The sequence below is a fragment of the Pleurodeles waltl genome, chromosome 11 (assembly GCF_031143425.1).
Source record: "Pleurodeles waltl isolate 20211129_DDA chromosome 11, aPleWal1.hap1.20221129, whole genome shotgun sequence".
NCBI classification, from domain to species: Eukaryota; Metazoa; Chordata; class Amphibia; order Caudata; family Salamandridae; genus Pleurodeles; species Pleurodeles waltl.
This window is the reverse complement of record NC_090450.1, coordinates 617,371,037-617,390,058: the sequence shown is the minus strand read 5'-3', so window position 1 is coordinate 617,390,058 and position 19,022 is coordinate 617,371,037. Positions and strand designations below refer to the sequence as shown.

General features: G+C 42.1%; 1 protein-coding gene across 3 annotated transcripts in view; it reads left to right on the top strand.

Moving 5' to 3' along the window:
* The window catches only part of LOC138265931 (guanylate-binding protein 1-like), a 164,262-nt gene extending 149,979 nt beyond the window's left edge, over nucleotides 1-14,283 (top strand). For all 3 annotated transcript variants that reach the window (XM_069214129.1, XM_069214128.1, XM_069214127.1), the window contains one exon: nucleotides 10,676-14,283. In XM_069214129.1, the coding sequence (XP_069070230.1) occupies nucleotides 10,676-10,807 (132 nt within the window). In that variant the 3' untranslated portion in view covers nucleotides 10,808-14,283. The remainder of the gene's footprint in view (nucleotides 1-10,675) is intronic.
* The last annotated feature ends 4,739 nt before the right edge of the window (nucleotides 14,284-19,022 follow it).

Sequence of the window (19,022 nt, the reverse complement as noted above, 5' to 3'; positions counted from 1 at the left end):
ATAATACTAAAACTGTACTCATATTTCAAAACCAGTGACACTAGCTTTGCTCACCTTAAATGTCTGCTTTTCTACCAATGTTTTAAGCATAGGATTAGCACAGTGCCTTTCATGCCGGTCCAGAAAAAGACAAAGTATTTGCCATTTATACAGTAAAGTCGTTAAGCATAGGACTAGCACAGTGCCATCTGTGCTGAGCTGTAAATGACAAAAGCCTTGCACTACTCCAGGCACAGTATTACAGCTTTGAATTGGTAAAATACCATCCAAGCCAACTTGGAGTGAGCAAAAGCAACCCCTGACACATGTTTCATCATTATTATAGCTCTTCAGAGAGGTTTAGCTTTGCTCAGATACAAGAGAGCACCCAGTATAAGTCAATACAATACCCCCTCAGGCATAGAGTGATGCATAAATTATGCAAATAAGCAGAGAGAGCTCTGGGTAGTCATGATTAAAAGAAACACACCAAACAAAAAAGAGGTGGGGCGGGCATTGCAATGAACATTCTTCGAGGTGGCAACACAGAGCGTGGTGGGTTGGGATGTGAGGGGGGAAGCAGCTTACGGGGTAGAGCGAAAGAACACACATGCACTCCATGTAGGGCTGGATGCATTAGAAAAAAGTAATTCCTTTATGTGGATCTGCGAAAGGATTTAAGTCATCCAATCAAAGGGATGATAATAAAGCTGTGCACCAGAGGAGAGCGAAATCCAAGAAGGGGAATGAAAACCATAGAATAAATAAGATGCAAGCTAATGATATTGACAAGAAAGCCAAACAAGTGGTAAGCAATAGGCTGACCCAAATCCCACTGTACATATTGGTATTATCCACAATAGGTCTTCAAAAACAGACAGCTACAAACTGTCAATAGGCAACATCTACAGATAAACCTACATAGCAAAGAAGCCCAGATAGGTGGTTACAAGAATTATAAAGTTAGATTGCTGATCACAGATCATAATACAGAAAGAATTATGGAAGTGTAGTATCATTTTGTCACTGAGTTTAGTCTTCTTGATGTTTCTTTTCACAGGACTGCTATACCTGAGGTACCAAACCATGTCCCATACATGCCCTATTCACTTCTGCTACTGTATCATTGGTCCTTTTTGTGTACTTGTGGTAATGAGGATCAGTACTACTTTTGTGGTATCACTCGCCCACATAACAATTTATTAGGCACAGAGTTAGTCTGAAAAATCAGTTTTCCAGCAATGGTACTAAGATTATGCAAATTTCTCCTAAACGTTTCTTTCAGAGATAATGGAGTGTAGCTGAAGGATTAATACGTCCTCTAATAGGTTTTACATATTGAATTAGTGTTGCAACAAGAAACTATATTGGCAAATGGTATGTATGCAGACCTAGGGCAGATGACCATGTTTTAGTTGAATATCCTTTATCAAAATATACTTTGGCAATTCTGTCTGTTGGAAATGTGCTATGTTCTGATGCTTTGAAAAACTGTTGGCTACCTTTTCTGGTACCATATTAGAGATAAATTGAAGAAAGGATGAAATGTGCCTAAAATAATCTGTCAGGGATGTAGACCCTTTTAACTTTTCACATATTTTACTTCACTTTCGATTCACTGAGAGTGTTTGTTTCCCAGTGTTTTTGTCGTTTTTTTTGCATGCTTCCTATGACGCTTGCTCACTCTATACTGTGAAGTGAGCTTCTTCTTGGTGTCCAGGGTGCAAGAGTGAATGACTGCAGAGGAATGTTGTGTGAAGGAAGGAGCTGGAGTGATTGAAATACTCCGAAGACCACTAACCCTTTGGCAAACCTTAGTAATGTTAATTCACTGTCTCAGAATTTAAACATTTGTAATTCTGTGGATTAATATAATTTTGTTACACATTTATCTAATACTCTTAACAATCACTGGCAAAACAAATAGGTCTGGGTTATTTTAGGTAGATGTTCATTTTTGTGTGACATGTCTAAATGCAAAACAAGAAAACTGACAGTGGAACACCCAGATTCTGGGCAGGTGACACGCTGTGAGAAGCACGATTCTAGTTTACATGTTTTAAGGCACTCCCTTAATCTTCTAAGCCACACATCTTGGAAAGGATTCCAAATTTCACTACTTTGTCCATGCTCCTTTCAGGACTCTGCCTCATTTGTGGACAAAACTGACAACTCTGAACATGGTGAACCTGATATGTGTAAACAACACACTCTTGTCATGAGGCAAGGTGTCACTTTACATATTGTGCCCAGCTTCAGTCTTGTTACAGGATGCGTTAAAACACGTCCACATACGTTCCCAATTCAGTCTCAGTATATGATGCTATTTTCAACATGTAATCCCTAGACAGGTTTCAGTGTGTGCAACCAAAAGACAGTCCTTTCAGTTCTGTCTGTAGCTGGAACAGCCTACCCATGAAAATAAATAAAAATATACAATGGCAGCCTAACGCAGGGGCAAAAAAAATGTTTCTGTCTACATGGAAAAAGCTAATAAAGAAGCTCATGTTTGCTGGGGGGGGGGGCGGAGGAAACATTAAAGTCACATTTAAATATAGGTATTTGTATGTTTCCTACATATTTTTACTGTTCTCCCCCGTTGTCCCCCACTTAAAATAAAATGGAGCATTTCTTTATCTGAGAACCTCTGATCTGAGCAATATCTGCCTTCAGTGCTTGCGATTTCAAATAATTAGATACCGTGTTTTTTAATCTCAGCAATGGTAAGGAGACTTTAGTTTTCTGGCAAAGCTATAAACAACAGGATACGTTTGTGGGCAGCTGTGTACAGACAGTTTAACCATTAGTGAAAACCAAAGTGCCAAAAGTATTTTTGTAGAAGTAATCATGTGTTGCACATCATCTGCGCTATGCTCCTCTCCGTGGGGCACTGTAAGATGTGTAGGATGGCCTGGATGCTACCAGAGTTTACTATACAGGCATGCTTCTAAGGTAATGAGGGTCCTGAGGGACCCCCTGTTAGACATGGGGTCTCTAGTTTGCAGTCAGTTCACACCCTGTCCAAATAAGGGCCCTACTATCGTCAGGGTAAGGGAGTCACACACCTAAGATAACCCCTGTTCACTCCTTTGCCAGTTTCGCTCCAGGAGTCAGGCTTACTTCAGAGACAATGTGTAGAGTATTTATACACACAGTAACACAGTGAAAACACCACAAAAGCACTAAACAGTTTAGAAAAATAGCCAATATTTATGTGAGATAAACAATACCAAAACAACAAAAATCCATCATACATAAATAGAGATATCACTTTTTGAAGTTTAAAAGAGTCTTAATCCTGAAGAATCATTGGTTGTATCCTTATAACACACGGTACCTTAGATGTGTCAAAAACAAAGAAGATGTGGGCCACAAAGGAGGGCATGTGTCTGAAAAGCAAGCAATGCGTTGATTAGGTCCATGCCAGGCAGGCGATACAACAATTCTTTTCCTGCCGGGTTGGTGGTGCATCAGTTATTATCCCACTGGACTGACGACGGGTCAATTCTTTCCTCGCAGGAAAGGCAATGCATGGACCCCTTACAGTGGTGCAGCATTGATGGAGGAAATGATGCCTAGGGGTGATGCGTGGAAAATCCATACTCATGGCAAAGATGAATCTGCACTGAAGGTGGAAGTATGTCAATTCCGCAGCCGCAAGACACGCGCTGTGTTGATTTTTCAGCCACGGTACAGGCACTATGTCGATTTGTCTGACTCAATGGCTTGGTGCGTGGATTTCTCTTCAGGTTACCAGCTTTTACTTCCAAGATCCCAGGGACTGGAGTTGGCACCTCCTTGCAGGTCTGGACCCTCAGCAGAAAAGCCCAGGCACTGGCCGATGTATTCTTTGATGTCCCTGGGACTTCTTAATAGGAGGCAAGCTCAGGTTAAGCCCTTGCGAAACCTTGGAAAGCAAGATGCAAAAAGCAGGGTCCAATCCTTTCACTCACAGGGCAGAAACAGCAGGCAGGAGGCCAGCACAGCACAACAACAGGCAGAGTGGCAGTTCCTCCTACAGCATCCAGCTCTTCCCCCTGGCAGAATGTCCTCAGTCAAGAAATGTTTTGAAGTTGTGGTTTCAGAGGCCCAATACCTATACTCATTTCTGCCTTTGAAGTAGGCAAACTTCAAAAGAAAGTCTTTGTTGTGCACAAGACCCTGCCTTTCCTGTCCTGGACCCAGACACACTCCAGGGGTTGGAGACTGCTTTGTATAAAGACAAGCACAGTCCATTTGTAATTGCAAGTGTCAGCTCCTCCCTCTAGCCCAAGAAGACCCATCAGAATATGCAGGGCACACCTCAGCTCCCTTTGTGTGACTATCTAGATTGAATTCAGAAACAGCCCAATTCTCATCCTGACCCAGCAGTGCATTCCACAGGCAGACAGAGGCACAGATTGGTTAAGCAAGAAAATGTCTACTTTCTAAAAGTGGCATTTTCAAATTTACAATGTAAAAAACAACTTCACCAAAAGATGCATTTTTAAATTGTGAGTAAAGAGACCCCAAACTCCAGTTCTCTATCTGCTCCCAATGGTAAATTACATTTAAAAGATATTTCAGGGCAATTTCCATGTTAGCCTAAAGGAGAGGCAGACCTTAGCCTACAGGAGAGGCAGGCCTTGCAATAGTGAAAACCTGATTTAGGAGTATTTCACTATCAGGACATGTAAAATACACCAGTACATGTCCTACCTTTTAAATATACTGCACCCTGCCAATGGAGCTGCCTGGGGCCTTTCTTAGGGGTGACTTACATGTATTAAAAGGGAAGGTTTGGGCCTGGTAAGTGGGTACACTTGTCATGTCAAACTAGCAGTTCCACACTCCCCACAAAGACACTGCAGTGGCAGGTCTGAGGCAGGTTTACTGGGCTACTCATGTGGGTGACACAATCAGTGCTGCAGGTCCACTAGTAGCATTCGATTTACAGTCCCTGGGCACCTCTGGTGGAATTTACTAGGGACTTACCAGTAAATCAAAAATGCCAATCATGGACAAACCTATTACCAATCTAATTTAAAAAGAAAACACTTGTACTTTACCACTGTTCATCAGTGGTACAGTGCCCAGTGTCCTAATGTCAGCAAAAGTGAAGTTCAACACAGGATCAAAACAGGTCGAGAAGCCAAAAAGACAGGGGGGACCACACCAGGAACTGACAGGTCTAACACCCTATAATCCAACAGACCCTAAAATAACCTTATCAACAAACATAGGTATTTTAGCATTGTGCTGCAATGCCTCCTAACTGGGTGTGTGAGGACCAAAACCCCCAAAAAGTAATTAGAGAAAAGATTGGAGGATCTGATGCTAAAATTAGAATTGCAAATTATGGTTTGCTCCACAATGTTGAATAGTCACATCAAATTATAGCTTGAACAAGTGTTGTATTCTGGTGTGAAAATATATTTTCTTGTGTGAGAACAATCTGTTGAAGACATCACATTTCTGATGCAATAGCTAGACAAACACTCCAATACATTTGTATCAAATTATGTTGGTTTTAATTCCTATTACGAACACAAGACCTTCCAATTGGCATCATGGTGGGTTAGTCGGAGCTCTGTCAACATGGCTTTTTAAAGGCTATACTGTCAGAAAATATGTTATTGGAAGCCAATGCTGAAAAATAGTGGTAAGGTCTGAAAATATTGAACTATTTAACTCTAGGAAACCACAGTGCATATGTAGTGACTCTGTGGAGTGCTCTAGTGCTTGTAATCCAGAATGAGGAACCAAATCCTATGTAGCAATATCTGACCTAACCTAACTACTGAGGGCAGCTACTACAGTCTTCAAGATCTTTCCTCTACAAATGAAAGTAACAAAGAGAGTTACAGCTTCAAAGCTCTAATGGCTGAGAAAGACCTGACATGGCCTTCTGCAAAAAGATCGGTCATATGAGAACCCTGGGCTTGGTCCTTCTTAAGAGGCCGATGGAGGCTTTGGCTGTTACATAGCCATCTGAATCAGAACCACAGAGTTCAAAAGATGGAGTTGAAATACCTGGCTAGCCCGCCACACTGCTAACAGTTCCCTCCAAGTAGAGGTAAGAGCTGCTTCCTATTTCTTCCAAAGTCCGTGGGTAGAGCAAGCCCCACAAACAGCCCACAACCCTTGGATTTTGGCATCTGTTGTGATAGTGATTGGAAAGTTAGTACACAATGGAAGTTCCTGAGAAAGACAGGAGAGACTCATCCACCATTTTACTTCCTTCACAATTGGTTGAAAACCCTGAATGAAGTCCACAAGGCTGCCATGAAGAGGTGACCAGTACCTGAGGACATAGCAAACTAGAATCTCCACGTGCAGGTGTGCCCACGGAACCAATGGAAGAGCTGCGGCAATGCCGCCTAGAACTGTAATCACCACAGTACTGGAGCTTTTCTGTATTGAAAAATCTTTGTTAGATGAGACTTCAGTTTGATGCACCTGTCGACAGGGAGAAAAACGTTTCACACATCCATCCTGAATTTACTATCAATGTACTCTTGCAATGGCAAAATATGTTACTTTTACCAGTTGAGATGAAATCATTGACTCAGCAATATGATTCAAACACAGATCATGTTCTGTATAGTCTGTCCATTGTTGCAGCATGAACTAATCAATTAGCCAGATATGGATGGACCATTTTCCCTTTGTTGTGTAAGAGTGCCACAAAGGGCACTAGTAACTTTGTAAATACCCTCAGGAAGGACCTGACATTGAGAGATAGTACTGGAAATTGAAACTGGTGATTCATAACTGTAAAACAAATGTGCCTGTGATCTTGAGGTTGGATCAGAGTGTTAAAGTACACATCTTGAAAATAAAGAGATGCCTGGAATTCTGGGGAGATGATTAGAAGTAATCTTTGTAGTGTGTCCATCTTGAAATGTACATATGGGATGTAACAGTTTAGGTGTTTTAAATCTGTGTCCCTTCAAAAGCTTTCTGAATTCCTTTACATCCAAAATACACCATTATCTCTTCCCTGTCACAAATTTGGAACCGCCATTCTTTTGTGGAGTAGCTCCTGAATTTGTGATTGAAGGGCTGACTGTTTTAACTAATCACACGGCTTATGGGTTAATCTTACCTCTGAATCCAGAGGAGTCGATCATAATTCCTTTTTTTTTAGCCTTCTCTGACAATGTTCAATCAAGATCCACTGTGACCTGAGGCAGAGTGAAGCTAGCCATTACAGAAACAAGACATCCTTCTCTTCTTCCCTTACAGGCATAGGGAAGAATCTGAGTTGTCGGCAAAGCCAAGCTATGGCAGATGTTGGTGAAAAGGATCCAGGATCTTGAAATAACCTTTTTGATATTTCTACTTGTGTATAATTGTCCTTTGTAAGACAAACGTGAGTATGTGGAACCTCTCAGGATTGAAAAGGGGCACATTTCCTAAAGTCCAACTTTGATTGTTCAGGTACTTGAAGATGTTTACAGTCCCAATAGTCCTTTGATGACTACTCCGCTATCTGTGGATAAAAACAGATATTGTTCTGAGCAGGATGTTTCTTGAAGACCTTCTGCCTGTCAATTTTTCATTATTACCTGATATCACCAAAAGATAAAAGCTCCTGAAGCCAGAGCTGATGACATTAGATGTTCAAAGGAAACATCGTAAAAAAAAATCCCCTACTTCTTCGTAACAGCAATACGACCAGAAAAGTGTTCCATAGTCTAAATAGCAAAGACATTTTCTGGAAATTATTGATTAGTTATTAAAGGGCATAGGTGGCATAAATTCCTAATCTTACAGCTAAAGTCACTTCTGCATTCTAGACACCATGGATACATTGCCATTAAAAAAGAATGAGGTGGAGACAGCCCATCCAGGCATCACCCAGACCCACATTCATAAAGCCCCAACAGTATGTCTGCCCTTCAGAGGCTTTGGGGGGGGGGGGCAGAATATAAACTAGACACCAGGGATGCATTTTTATTTAAAAAACAAATCGGTGTGGGTTAGACCTATTCTGACATAGGGTGCATCCTTGCCTCTAGTACCCATAAAGCCTTTAAGCCCCTGGGTGAAAGATTGTGGAATTTAACCCCAATCTGCCCTCCTGGGGGAGGGTGGGGCCGAAAGCCCAACAAACAACAGAGATACATTTGTTTTTAGAAAAAAACAATAAGACCTGATATTAAACCATACCCACCACTCTAAAAGCTCAAACAGTCTTTCCTGCACTCCTGGGGCCTAGAGCCAGAATACTGCAGCCAACCCATGACAAATGAAAGTGAATTGGGATTCTTTTGGGTGTAGATTTGACATATTGGAGGGCAAAGAGGCGGTTAAATCCCAATCTGCCACCACTGGGTTGCAGAAAGACTGGTGCCCAGGGGTGAGGACTGTAATGCAGTGACACCCCAATTTGTTTCTCACTTATTCCTCTGATGGCCTGATGGGCACATAGGTGTCCGACACCCCAGTGTGCCCCTATGTGGACTGGAAGCCACCACATAGCCAAGGAAAAAAGTCAGAAAAGGCATGGGTGGGACACTGGACAATCTTGGTCACACCCTTGAGCACCAGACTGTATTTCTACCCACAGGGGAAGGCTGATTGTGGATTTTACTTCTTCTCTGCCAGCCCATTTATCAAAACTATGCCCATAGAAATCCAGGTTTCCTCTCACATGCCTTTGTGAATGACTGCAGTATTTGGGCTCTGGGTCAGCCAGCAAACAGGGCACCCTACCAACCTAGGACATTTCTAAAACATAGAGACCTGGAGAAATTTAGGTTCTTGTGGCTTGTTTGGTTACAGCATGTTTTCTTATCCTGAGTGCTCCTAAATGTCAAAGTGTGAGTCAAAAAAAACAATTTGTCCCATATTTCTGCAACAGAAAACTTGGACAGTTCCAGCCAGTGGCCTCAGTCTTACCGCCATATGTTCCCACACTTCTCTCAATCGAAATGCAGATTCTCGTATGAGGGTGATCCTAATACAGTTCATATGAACAGACCAAAACTGGAGACCTCATTGACACTACATTAGTTTTACATGGTCCTAGTTATGACCAGTTCCTGGCGCAGGCATTAAAAATGCCGATATAAATGACGCAAAGAAATTTCTGCAACATTTTTTCAGCCACCCTAGCACCGGATTCTCCCCTTGCATACATTATGCCTGGTGGAGGCATAATGTGGAGCAAGGGGTTACAAACTGGTGCAATTTATAAATATAGCACAGCGTTTTTGGCCTTCCAACGCCACATTAGCGACAAAATATGACACTAATGGGGTGTTGGAATGATGCTTAGCCCTCATAAATCTGTGCCTAAGTTACTGAATTTTGAGTGCAATTGTAGTGAAGGCCACCATACGAATGCTCAGGGACCTCTGGCCGTACCAGTGCCTAGACAAAATAATCTTATTTGGCTATTTAAAGTTTTTCCATCAGAATTACTATTTGGGAAGAGCTCTTCTGGAACATAGGCAGTGGTGGGAACTATGCCATCTTTTGAGTTCTTAGGCACGGTGGCTTTGGGGTGTGAGGGTTCTTCACCAAAGTGTCATTCTCCCTAAAATGTCTCCCAATGCCTGAAAAAGATGGTGAAATTTTTAACACTAATCTTGGGCAGTGGAAACCTACCCCCTAAGATAGCAGGTACGTTGTCACTTCCTACATATGTACTGTCCCTAACAAACTGGAGTTGTGAAGGTTCCAGACATATTAGGTGTACTATACTTAACTTTTCACAGAGGTGACTCACACACTGCCTAACATAGTAGCAGACCATAAACCTTAAACAACAAACTTGCGTATGGAGATGGGTATGCAGATGTGTAGAGTGTGATATGTTATTACCTTTATTGAGTTTGGGGAGGGGCTATAACTCACAGGAGGAAAAGCCTTGAGTGAGTCACGATGTCCCTAACAACCCGCTATTTATGTCTTATGCCATGGTATATTTACATGTGGACTTGTTTTAACATACAGTATTTAACCAAAACCAGAATACATGGGTGTAATTATGTGCAGTATGGTAAAATCAAACTGAATAGACCTCATGAGTTTTAAGAGATTTGTTTCCTAGTGTAAAGTAATTGTTATATGCATTCTGTGAGGCAGTAAAAAGTGTTTTGTCTTGTCAATTTTACTGTACTGTGGTAAAAAAAAACTTGAAATGGACTTTTGCAAGGTAGTAATAAATATGTGAATGTGCATTTAGTAGTACACTGCAGTTGCAAATAACACAACTACCATCACCATTATTACAAACCACAATTACCCCCAACACCACCGCCATTAAATTTCCACCAACATCATTACTACCAACAACACCATTACCAAAGCCAGCATTGCCACCGCAGCTATTAACATTATCATTACCACCAATAGTACATCATCTTACTGCGTCGACCGGCCCTACCGCCACAGCATTCTCTTATGTTTGTGTTCACATAAGAGCATCATGTGGCAGTGTTATGTGTGGCTAAGAGAAAGGGTGATGTGGGTAGCTGTGAGAGAGCATTTCAATTCAGTAATTTGAAAATGCTTGTATAGTGGTTACCATGAATTTTAAGGTAGGAACTTCCAAATTAAAATAGTTTGTATTTCTTAGGGAAAGCATGTGACCGTTCCACTGGTTTTATATCTGTAACACCTGAAAATATTTCCTTGTCTCTGCTCTATACTGAATCTGCAAAAAAATTCAGCTCTCACTTACATGGGTCTCATTTTCCCACAGGAACAACAGGCCCGTCTCCAACAAGAAGCTCTGAGAAGGGAACAACAGCAGAAAGCAGAATTAGAGCGGCTCTCGCAACAAATAATGTATAGGACACACAGCAGGAATGATGGGGATTGTGCTATCCTGTAATTTAAACAGGTCTGCATACATGTCACGTAGTCTGGAGGAATAAGAGTATCTAGAAGCAAGATTTCCTTAACTTTAGAAACACCTAAATGAAAGTTTGCTTTAGCACTAAAGCAATCCTTTTCTGGAGCAACACAAAGTTTTTGGAACTCGCTACCTCTTGACTTTAGAAGCAGACATGAAAATCCTTTCTTTCAGGAAAGGCCTCCAGACTTACTTCTTGAAATCTTACCTCTGAAGTGATTCACCAAGCTTCTCAGCAGCGCGACACAGAACACCACCTTCCACACCACCTTCATGTGTTTTCCTACTGTCATTTTGTGAAGAGACAATATGACTTATGTTCACCCCCTACATTCCCTTTCCCCCATTCTCTTCTTTCTTGTTGTTACTTGACTTACTGATAGAAACTGTTGTATGTAAAGCGTCTTAATACATGCCCAGTCGCAATATAAAAATTTCAAATAAAATAAAACATACCATAGAGCTATCTACAGCTGTATGATAGAAACCACGGGGTGGGTAACGGATTTCCAACCCGACCCACTCGGAGTTCTCTCCATCTGCCCTTCACAGATACAAGGTCTTCTTCTTTAGAGTTGCCATTGTTTCCAATCGCTGTCTACAACTAGAAGAATTGTCAGAATTTATGGACACAGCTAAAATTGTGTGGAAAATATCCCAATACAAAGTAGACACATTAGGTAATAAGGCTGGCAAGCTGCACTACTGGCTGTCTCAAAGAGACCAAGGGGCAGATTTATGGAAAGTGGCACTGCACCGAGTGCAGCGCCACTTTTCCTGCGCCCTTGGCACCCCCTCCCACCATCATGTGTGCACCGTACTTAAAATACAGTGCACCATGGCGCATGGTAGGAGACAATAGCGTAATTTATCATGACGCTATTGATATACTCTGCAGGAGTAGTGCCAAAATATTGCCACTACTCCTGCAGAGTACATAGGGCCCCAGTCTAAAGAACAGAAGGCCCCTTTTAACGCCTACTCTTGAGCAGGCGTTAAAAGTGCAGTAAAAAATGGCGTAAGGAAATCTCATAGATTTCCTTACGTAATGCCCCTTTTGCATACATTATGCCTGGCGCAGAATCAATAGGTCCCCTCCTCAACACTCCTTGACATCTAAATCCATCTATCTCATATCCCCTTATGAAACAAACAACCAAGCTACTACCCTACTATCAGCTGGCAGCCCTGCCTCTCCTCCTGGCTCTACTCCCCCTTATCTCTGTTAAGACAGTGTCCTCACCAGCACATACCTACTCTGCTACTACTTTTGACGCTCCAGTCTAATTAACATTAAGGAGGGTCAATTTGTGGGAAAGGGAGAATCCAGGAAACAGTCTTGAATTATAATAATTATTTTCCTTGCCTTTAGTTTTAGTAGGTTTAAAAGATGTTTTTTGTATTTTCTTATCCTTTGTGGTTACTTTCTGCATGGACTTCATCATTTTTGTTTATGATGTTTATCATACTGATTTGGAGGGCTCCATAACTCTCTTGCGATGCTCTTCACAATCATTGCGGAAACTGATCTATTCCATATACAGTACCTTTGAGGTACCTTCAATTTCTTTGTAACATCAGTCTTCATTTTATGCAAATAGTTTACTAAAAAATCATAATAAAACATTTTTTTTAAAAATATTAATTACTTTGCCAGTTGCACAACTAGGCTTCTCTGAAATTAAGACCCAGGTGTTTTTATAGCACTAGGACACACATCATTAGATTTTCAGTTTATCCATACCGCTGGACTTCGGGGAGTTGTGGATTCTTTGGTTTACTGTAATGTTTAGACACAGTGTCACCCAATGGGGAGGAGGTGCCAAAAAACCTACAGTGTAGCAATCTCATTATGTTTCTGATCCTCTGCCCATGCTTCAGAGGGCACAAATTAAAGGGTAGCATTCTTTAACCTGGAGGAGATTGGCGTATATAATGCAGCAAAAAAGTACCATGGGTGAGGTGAGCGCTCACACCAATCATCTTATTTCATGCATCCAAGAATCCTTTGATCTTTCCCAACAAGGTTGCTTTTCAACAGAAAATTCTAAAAATAATGTGATATAGGCCAGGAGTGGGTTGATTTTAGTTCACCCATCACCCGCTCCTGTTTAATATTTTTCACTCTCCCATTTTCTTAGCTCTACCCTATTTTCTTCAAATTAGAAGCACCATATCCCTGTCCTAAAGTGCCCCCGAACCATCTGCTGTCAAAACACATCACGAGCACTCAAAAAGAGACTTGTGGACTACTGAGAGAATTTCATACCAACCCCTCCAATAACCTTCCCTCAAGTGAATTATTGAGGTCACTTTCCCTTAGCACACTTTCAATACATCGGGAGTTACAATTTCTTTCAAAGATATTTCTTCAGAATATCGAACTTCACAAAACATTTGTGGACTGGTGCTTCGCTCGAAGAACATTCATATTCAGTCACTTTCTCAACACTCACCCTCAACACTCATTCTAAACACACCAGCATGTACTGCTTTCTAACACTTGTGTTATGTAAGAAAATGTACGGGATATTGTTGTAAAAATGTAATCCCACTCATATTTGGATGTCATACATTTAGGAAACGTTGTATGTAAACACATATATCGGAACAACTGAATATATTTTTTTCTTTGACAGATACTTGTGATTTATATTACTGGGATGGTACTTTTTTGCTGGATTATATGCTTGAGTGGGATCACAATTGGAGAACTCAGTGGACTGAGGCCCACTGAGTTTCCAGCTAAAAAATAAAAAAAGTTTTTTAACCCGAAATCCACAACCCACTCATTTGGAGGGAATTATAACATTTGATGGTGCCAAAAGTCTCTCATCCAGTTCAATGGCTACCAAGGACTTGGCAGCATGTGCCTAGGTGCAAAAACTGTCTAGGTGTACTTAGAGATCAGCTGAAGAAGGTCTCTCAATTTTCAAGGTCCCAAATGCAGTAGTTTGTCACAATGAATAATGGTGCCTCTGGAGGCCAAAACTGTCTCATAAATGACCATCCCTGGTGAAGATATTCTGGTGTGTGGAGTACCCAGGCAAACTGTGGTACCCCCTGCTTCCGAATCAATCACCAAGAATGAATAAAGAGAATATCATAACTGGAACTGTATTTCATAGAGAAATGGCAAAGAAATCAAGAAATCAGGATGGAATGCTATGGTCAGCTGGGCCAGGACCTATGCCAATGGTGAGAAGGTTTACAATGTCCAATGCTCATCTGGACTGGTAAAAAGCAGACAAGGGCTCTGCAGGAGTACTGCCTTGGTAGATAAATTGTAAATGAATGTTATAACTATAACTTCAACATTTCTAAAGTTTGTGTAGTTTAAGTTTTTTTTGTATAGGGAAAAAAGTTTGCCTAACTATAACTAAGCTTTAACCTTTGTTTTTTCATTGAATTTCAATGTTTTTTAATGTTCAAATAAAAATGTGTTTCAAATTAGATTCCAGGGTCGTTGAATGAGTGTCGTTATGTGGAGTGTCGTACAATACAGTGGAGGAGCGTGCTGTAAAGTCTAGTGTCACATAATGGAGTATTGTAAAGTGGAATACAGTGTAGTAGAGTGGAGTGGCGTAGCATACAGTGTAGTAAAATGTTAAATAGTGTAGTGGCTTGGTGTCTCATATAGTGGAGTCAGATATCGTAGAGTGGAGTGGCGAGTTGTACAGTGGATTGGCCTGTCGTTCAATAGAGCAAGGTGTCGTAGACTGTCAGAGTGGAGCAGAGTATTTTAGAGCAGAGTCAGGTGAAGTAGAGTGTCATAGAGTATAGTGGAGAAGAGTGTTGTAGAATGGAGTGCCATAACATATTGTGGAAAGAGTGGCACATTGTAGAGAGTAGTGGTGGGTCATTGAGTATGCTGATGCAAGGGAAAGAATTTACAGGGAGAATTCAAGAAGACATTTTTTTGAAGAAATCGAATTATAAAAATTGTGGGCAGTAATTAGTGTGATGAAACATTTAGGTGGTCATTACAACCCTGGCGGTCGGTGTTAAAGCGGCGGTAAGACCGCCAACATGCCGGCGGTAAAAGGTTTGCAATTACGACCGTGGCGGAAACCGCCAACAAAAACAGCCACTTTAACACTCCGACCGCCACTGCGGTACAAACAAACAGCGCGGCGGTCACTGCCAACAGACAGGCAGGAGACAAAGTACCGCCCACAGTATCACAACCTACCAAGCCGGCACCTTTTCTGGGGTGGATTCACCGTGGATAAAAACACGGCGGAAACAGGATTCCAAAGGGAAAACGCTCACCTCTACACACCCCACGAGGAACCAGGACACCATGGATACGGAACTCCAAATTCTCCCTGTGATAGTCTTCCTGCTCCTCTACCAGGAGCACGAACGCCGGCGGCGAAGACCACGGTGAGTACTGCACCTACGGCACAGGGGAGAGGGGAGGGAAAAAACAGGGACACGCAACACCCTCACCCACTACAACACACACACTAATACATATTGATACATCACAGTTACACCCCTCAACCCCCCCGGAAGAATGCAAAGACCAAAGGAAATGAGTGTAATCCTTGTAATATATTAAAAGCAAGTACGCAAAAATATATATATACACCATTAACAAAATATACACCAAGCATAGTAGTCCAGGTAATGCTCCAATTAAGTCAGTGGAACACTGGGCCCACACGGTATGGGCGAGGCCCACACAAGATCCCCGACCATGACGGGGAGAACACTGCAGGGGCATCAGAGAGCAACAAAACAGGCACCTCAGGGGGAGGGAATGGTGCATGACACTGACTCTAATGATTATTGATGTTGACTAATGATTATTGAGTATTGTGTATTGGTTATTGATTTCTGCACTGGAGCTATGACAGGAACATCTTAAACCTATTTGCATCTCTTTGTAAGTTTACTTATTAAGGTCCTTCCTTGAGGGCTTTCCATAGATGTCCGGTGCAGAGTGATAGGTGTTACCGTTATGATAGCAGTTTGAAGTTAGTCCTTTTGAAGGTTCAGTAATTTGAGATTTGGATTTTGTTTTACAAGGATGATGTTTGTAGAGAAAATGAAGTTCCCTTAAGCCCAGAAATGACTTTCCCAGATCCTGGATCCTACTAGTAGTGTTGGGTATGTTCCTGGCGTTCTATTGACAGAGTGAGAGAAATAGGTTCTGAGAATTGAAGTTTAGGAGGACGGGCCGCAAGACTTTGTCAGCCGCAGTACGTGTGAATGTGGGCCGTGCTGGGATAGGTTGGTTAGTGAGAGGGGTCATGCACGGATTGGCAGCCGTCTGTGAGAGGCAATTGGTCGAGAACGTGGGTGAAAGAAATCTTGGGATTAAAAGTAATTTCCTGATTTGATTTTGAATAAACAAAAGTAGAAAAGATTAAGTTTTTGAAGGTGTTGAAAAGTGCCCTAAGGGGAAATACGTACATTAGAGTGAGTGTAGGAGAGCCTACCCCGCCAGAGAATACACCGGCTTACATTGTAATGGAGGAGAGAGGTGTTGCGCTATGTTTTTGGCTAGAGCAATGGTGCAAGTTGACAGAGAAAAATGAGAGCTTAGTGTTTCCTCAGAATGGGACACTCAATTTGAGAATATTGGAGCAATTGCGGATGGTGCTATATGAGTCAAAGCCCCTTCCGAGTCAAGCACAGTTTGAGGCATTAGCGGTTTGGGAGCTGGTAGTTAGACAGCAACAGCAATTGAAATTTGAGAAAAGAATGAGAAGGGTAGAAAATACTTTAGCGGATGCGGGGTGGGATTGGGAACAGAAGAAATGGAGATCAGTGACTTTCAGGATGTTAAGCTGTTTCCGGCTATTACACAGGAGGTTGAGACAGAAGGAAAGAAAGCGACTAGAAAGACTAAGAGAAGCCTGTCTGAGAGCAAAGAAGCTAAAAGTTCTTCAGTAATAGAGGAGGAATCATATGCTGAAGATCTTGTAACTCAGATACTGAGGGACCGACCACCGTACACAGTGCATGAGAGTGGCCGAGTACTAATGCTGATCCTGCAGCCCCAGCACAGGCAACGGGGGTAATGAGTCTGATACAGGTTAATGCTAACCTGACACAGAGTGAGGTGCAAGGTAGTCCTAATGTGTTGACTACTCCTGTGGTTCAGATGCATATGCAGCTGCCACAGATACAGAGAATTTATCCTGATGTGCCTATTTTAGAGACGATTTTGAACTTAGTGGTGCCTATGGAGCAGGTGGTTCCAAGACCAATGTTGGTTCAGACTGAGCCAACTCCGATTTTGTTACCCCAAGTGCAGCCGCAGGTGATGTCAAGAATTACACCAATGACAGTGCGCAGTCAGACTTTACTCCTGTGATGAATCAGAGTATGGGAGTTACTCTCCCACAGAGTGTAGGTGCCAGAGCAGCCCCAGATGCAATATTGCTGCTGATTACTGTTGGTCCAGCGGTACCATCATGTGCACAAAAGAAACCAACTGTGAGTGAAGAGGGAACAATGGCCCAGCGTTTAATGAGGAGAGAACATAATGAACGAGTTCAGGTAATTTCTTCCATGAGTCAGACTTTTGACGGATTTGAAGCAAAACATTTTGAACACATGAGGTCGGCCGAAATTAAGGCACACCTTAAAGAATTGTTGCAGAGTGCCCAGGTCTGGAGAGCATTAGACAAATGGGAAAGCAGATGGGTAAAGAAAATAGACAAGAGCAAAAGGGACTCTTTGGAGCTGACTGAGATGGTACAACAGGACAAAGACCCAGTAAAGATTTTACCAATGAGGGAAAGTTCAGGGGAAAAGTGTGTTCATGTCCCTTGGAGTAGGAGTGACATTCTATCATCTATAAATGATTATCCAAAACTGAGAGAAAAGCCAGTAGAGTGGTATCAGCAGACAGACAGGTTCGTGAAACTTGCGAAATGTTTGTGCGAGGACTTGAACACATTACTGGAGACAGTGATTCCAGCTGACTTATGGGTCGAGTGTAAGAGGACTGTAGACTGGCCAACAAGCGAACGGGAGAGAGACAAAAGCACAGGTGCACCATCTCCTGAGGTAAAGAAATATTACTATAAGGTGATTGAGTTTTTGAAAATGAGGATTTCACCCAAGAAATATTGATTGGCAGAGGATTGACAGGACAGTGCAGGAAGTAAAGGAATCGATACATGAGTACCATGAGAGACTGTTGAAGGCATTCAAGGAGTATAGTGGTAAGGAAGCAATTGAGCCGAAAGACATATTGCATTTTGTGTTCAGATTTGTGGAAGGACTGAGACCTGAAATAGGTCAGAAGATTAGGAGCCATTTGATTTGCTAGCAAGCAAAGCTGATTGATGAGGTGTTGCAGTATGCGAAATACTGTAGTGATGAGATTGAGTTGAAGCAGAAAAAGTTGAAAGAGAAGGCATTATGATGCAGATTAAAACAACTCAAACAGGAATGCAAGGACATTTCGTGCAGCAGATGCCTCAACATCAGGGAAACGGTATGTTCTAGCTCCAGATGAGAGGTAGAGTATGTGGAGGTAATATGAATCGTGGTCCAGATTTGAATACTGTAGTGGTACAGAATTATGTACAGGGAATGAAGAAGCTATTACCGTGTCACATTAGCGGAGCCGTGGGACACTGGAAGCGGGAGTGTCCGATGATGGTGCAGGAAGGTGTTGTTCAGCAAGGTAATGACATCAATACATTTCAGAATGTGAGAGGACCGAGATTAAATGGTCCAAATCCAAGTTTTTAGAATAATGTGATCCAAATGCAGAATTTCCAGCCCCTGCAACAGGTACAAATGCCTCATGCACAAGTGTCACAATTTCAGCCAATGCAGCAGCAGGTTCCTATGGTAACTAGACAGCAAATGCAGATACCTCAAGCCCCAATGGAGCAGCAACAGATGATGCGTTCTCAGTAGGTCACAGGTCAGAGACAAGGCAGAAGTAGTAACACAGTGCACCAATTCCCGATACACAGTGAGAAGGAAATAAATGGTGAATGGACGAGTGACAGTCAAGATGAGGAGCCATGTGTGCTTGCAACTTCTTTGGAAGTAGATCAGAGAGGACCGTATGTGAGGAGAAAAGCAACGTTTCATTCTTGGTGGACACAGGAGCTACACACTCTACAGTGAGAAGTGCGGAGGTTCTGAATTTGCCCCTTTTAGGAAGAACAGTTCAGGTCGTGAGGGTAGCGTATCAGTACTTGACAGACCCGATCAC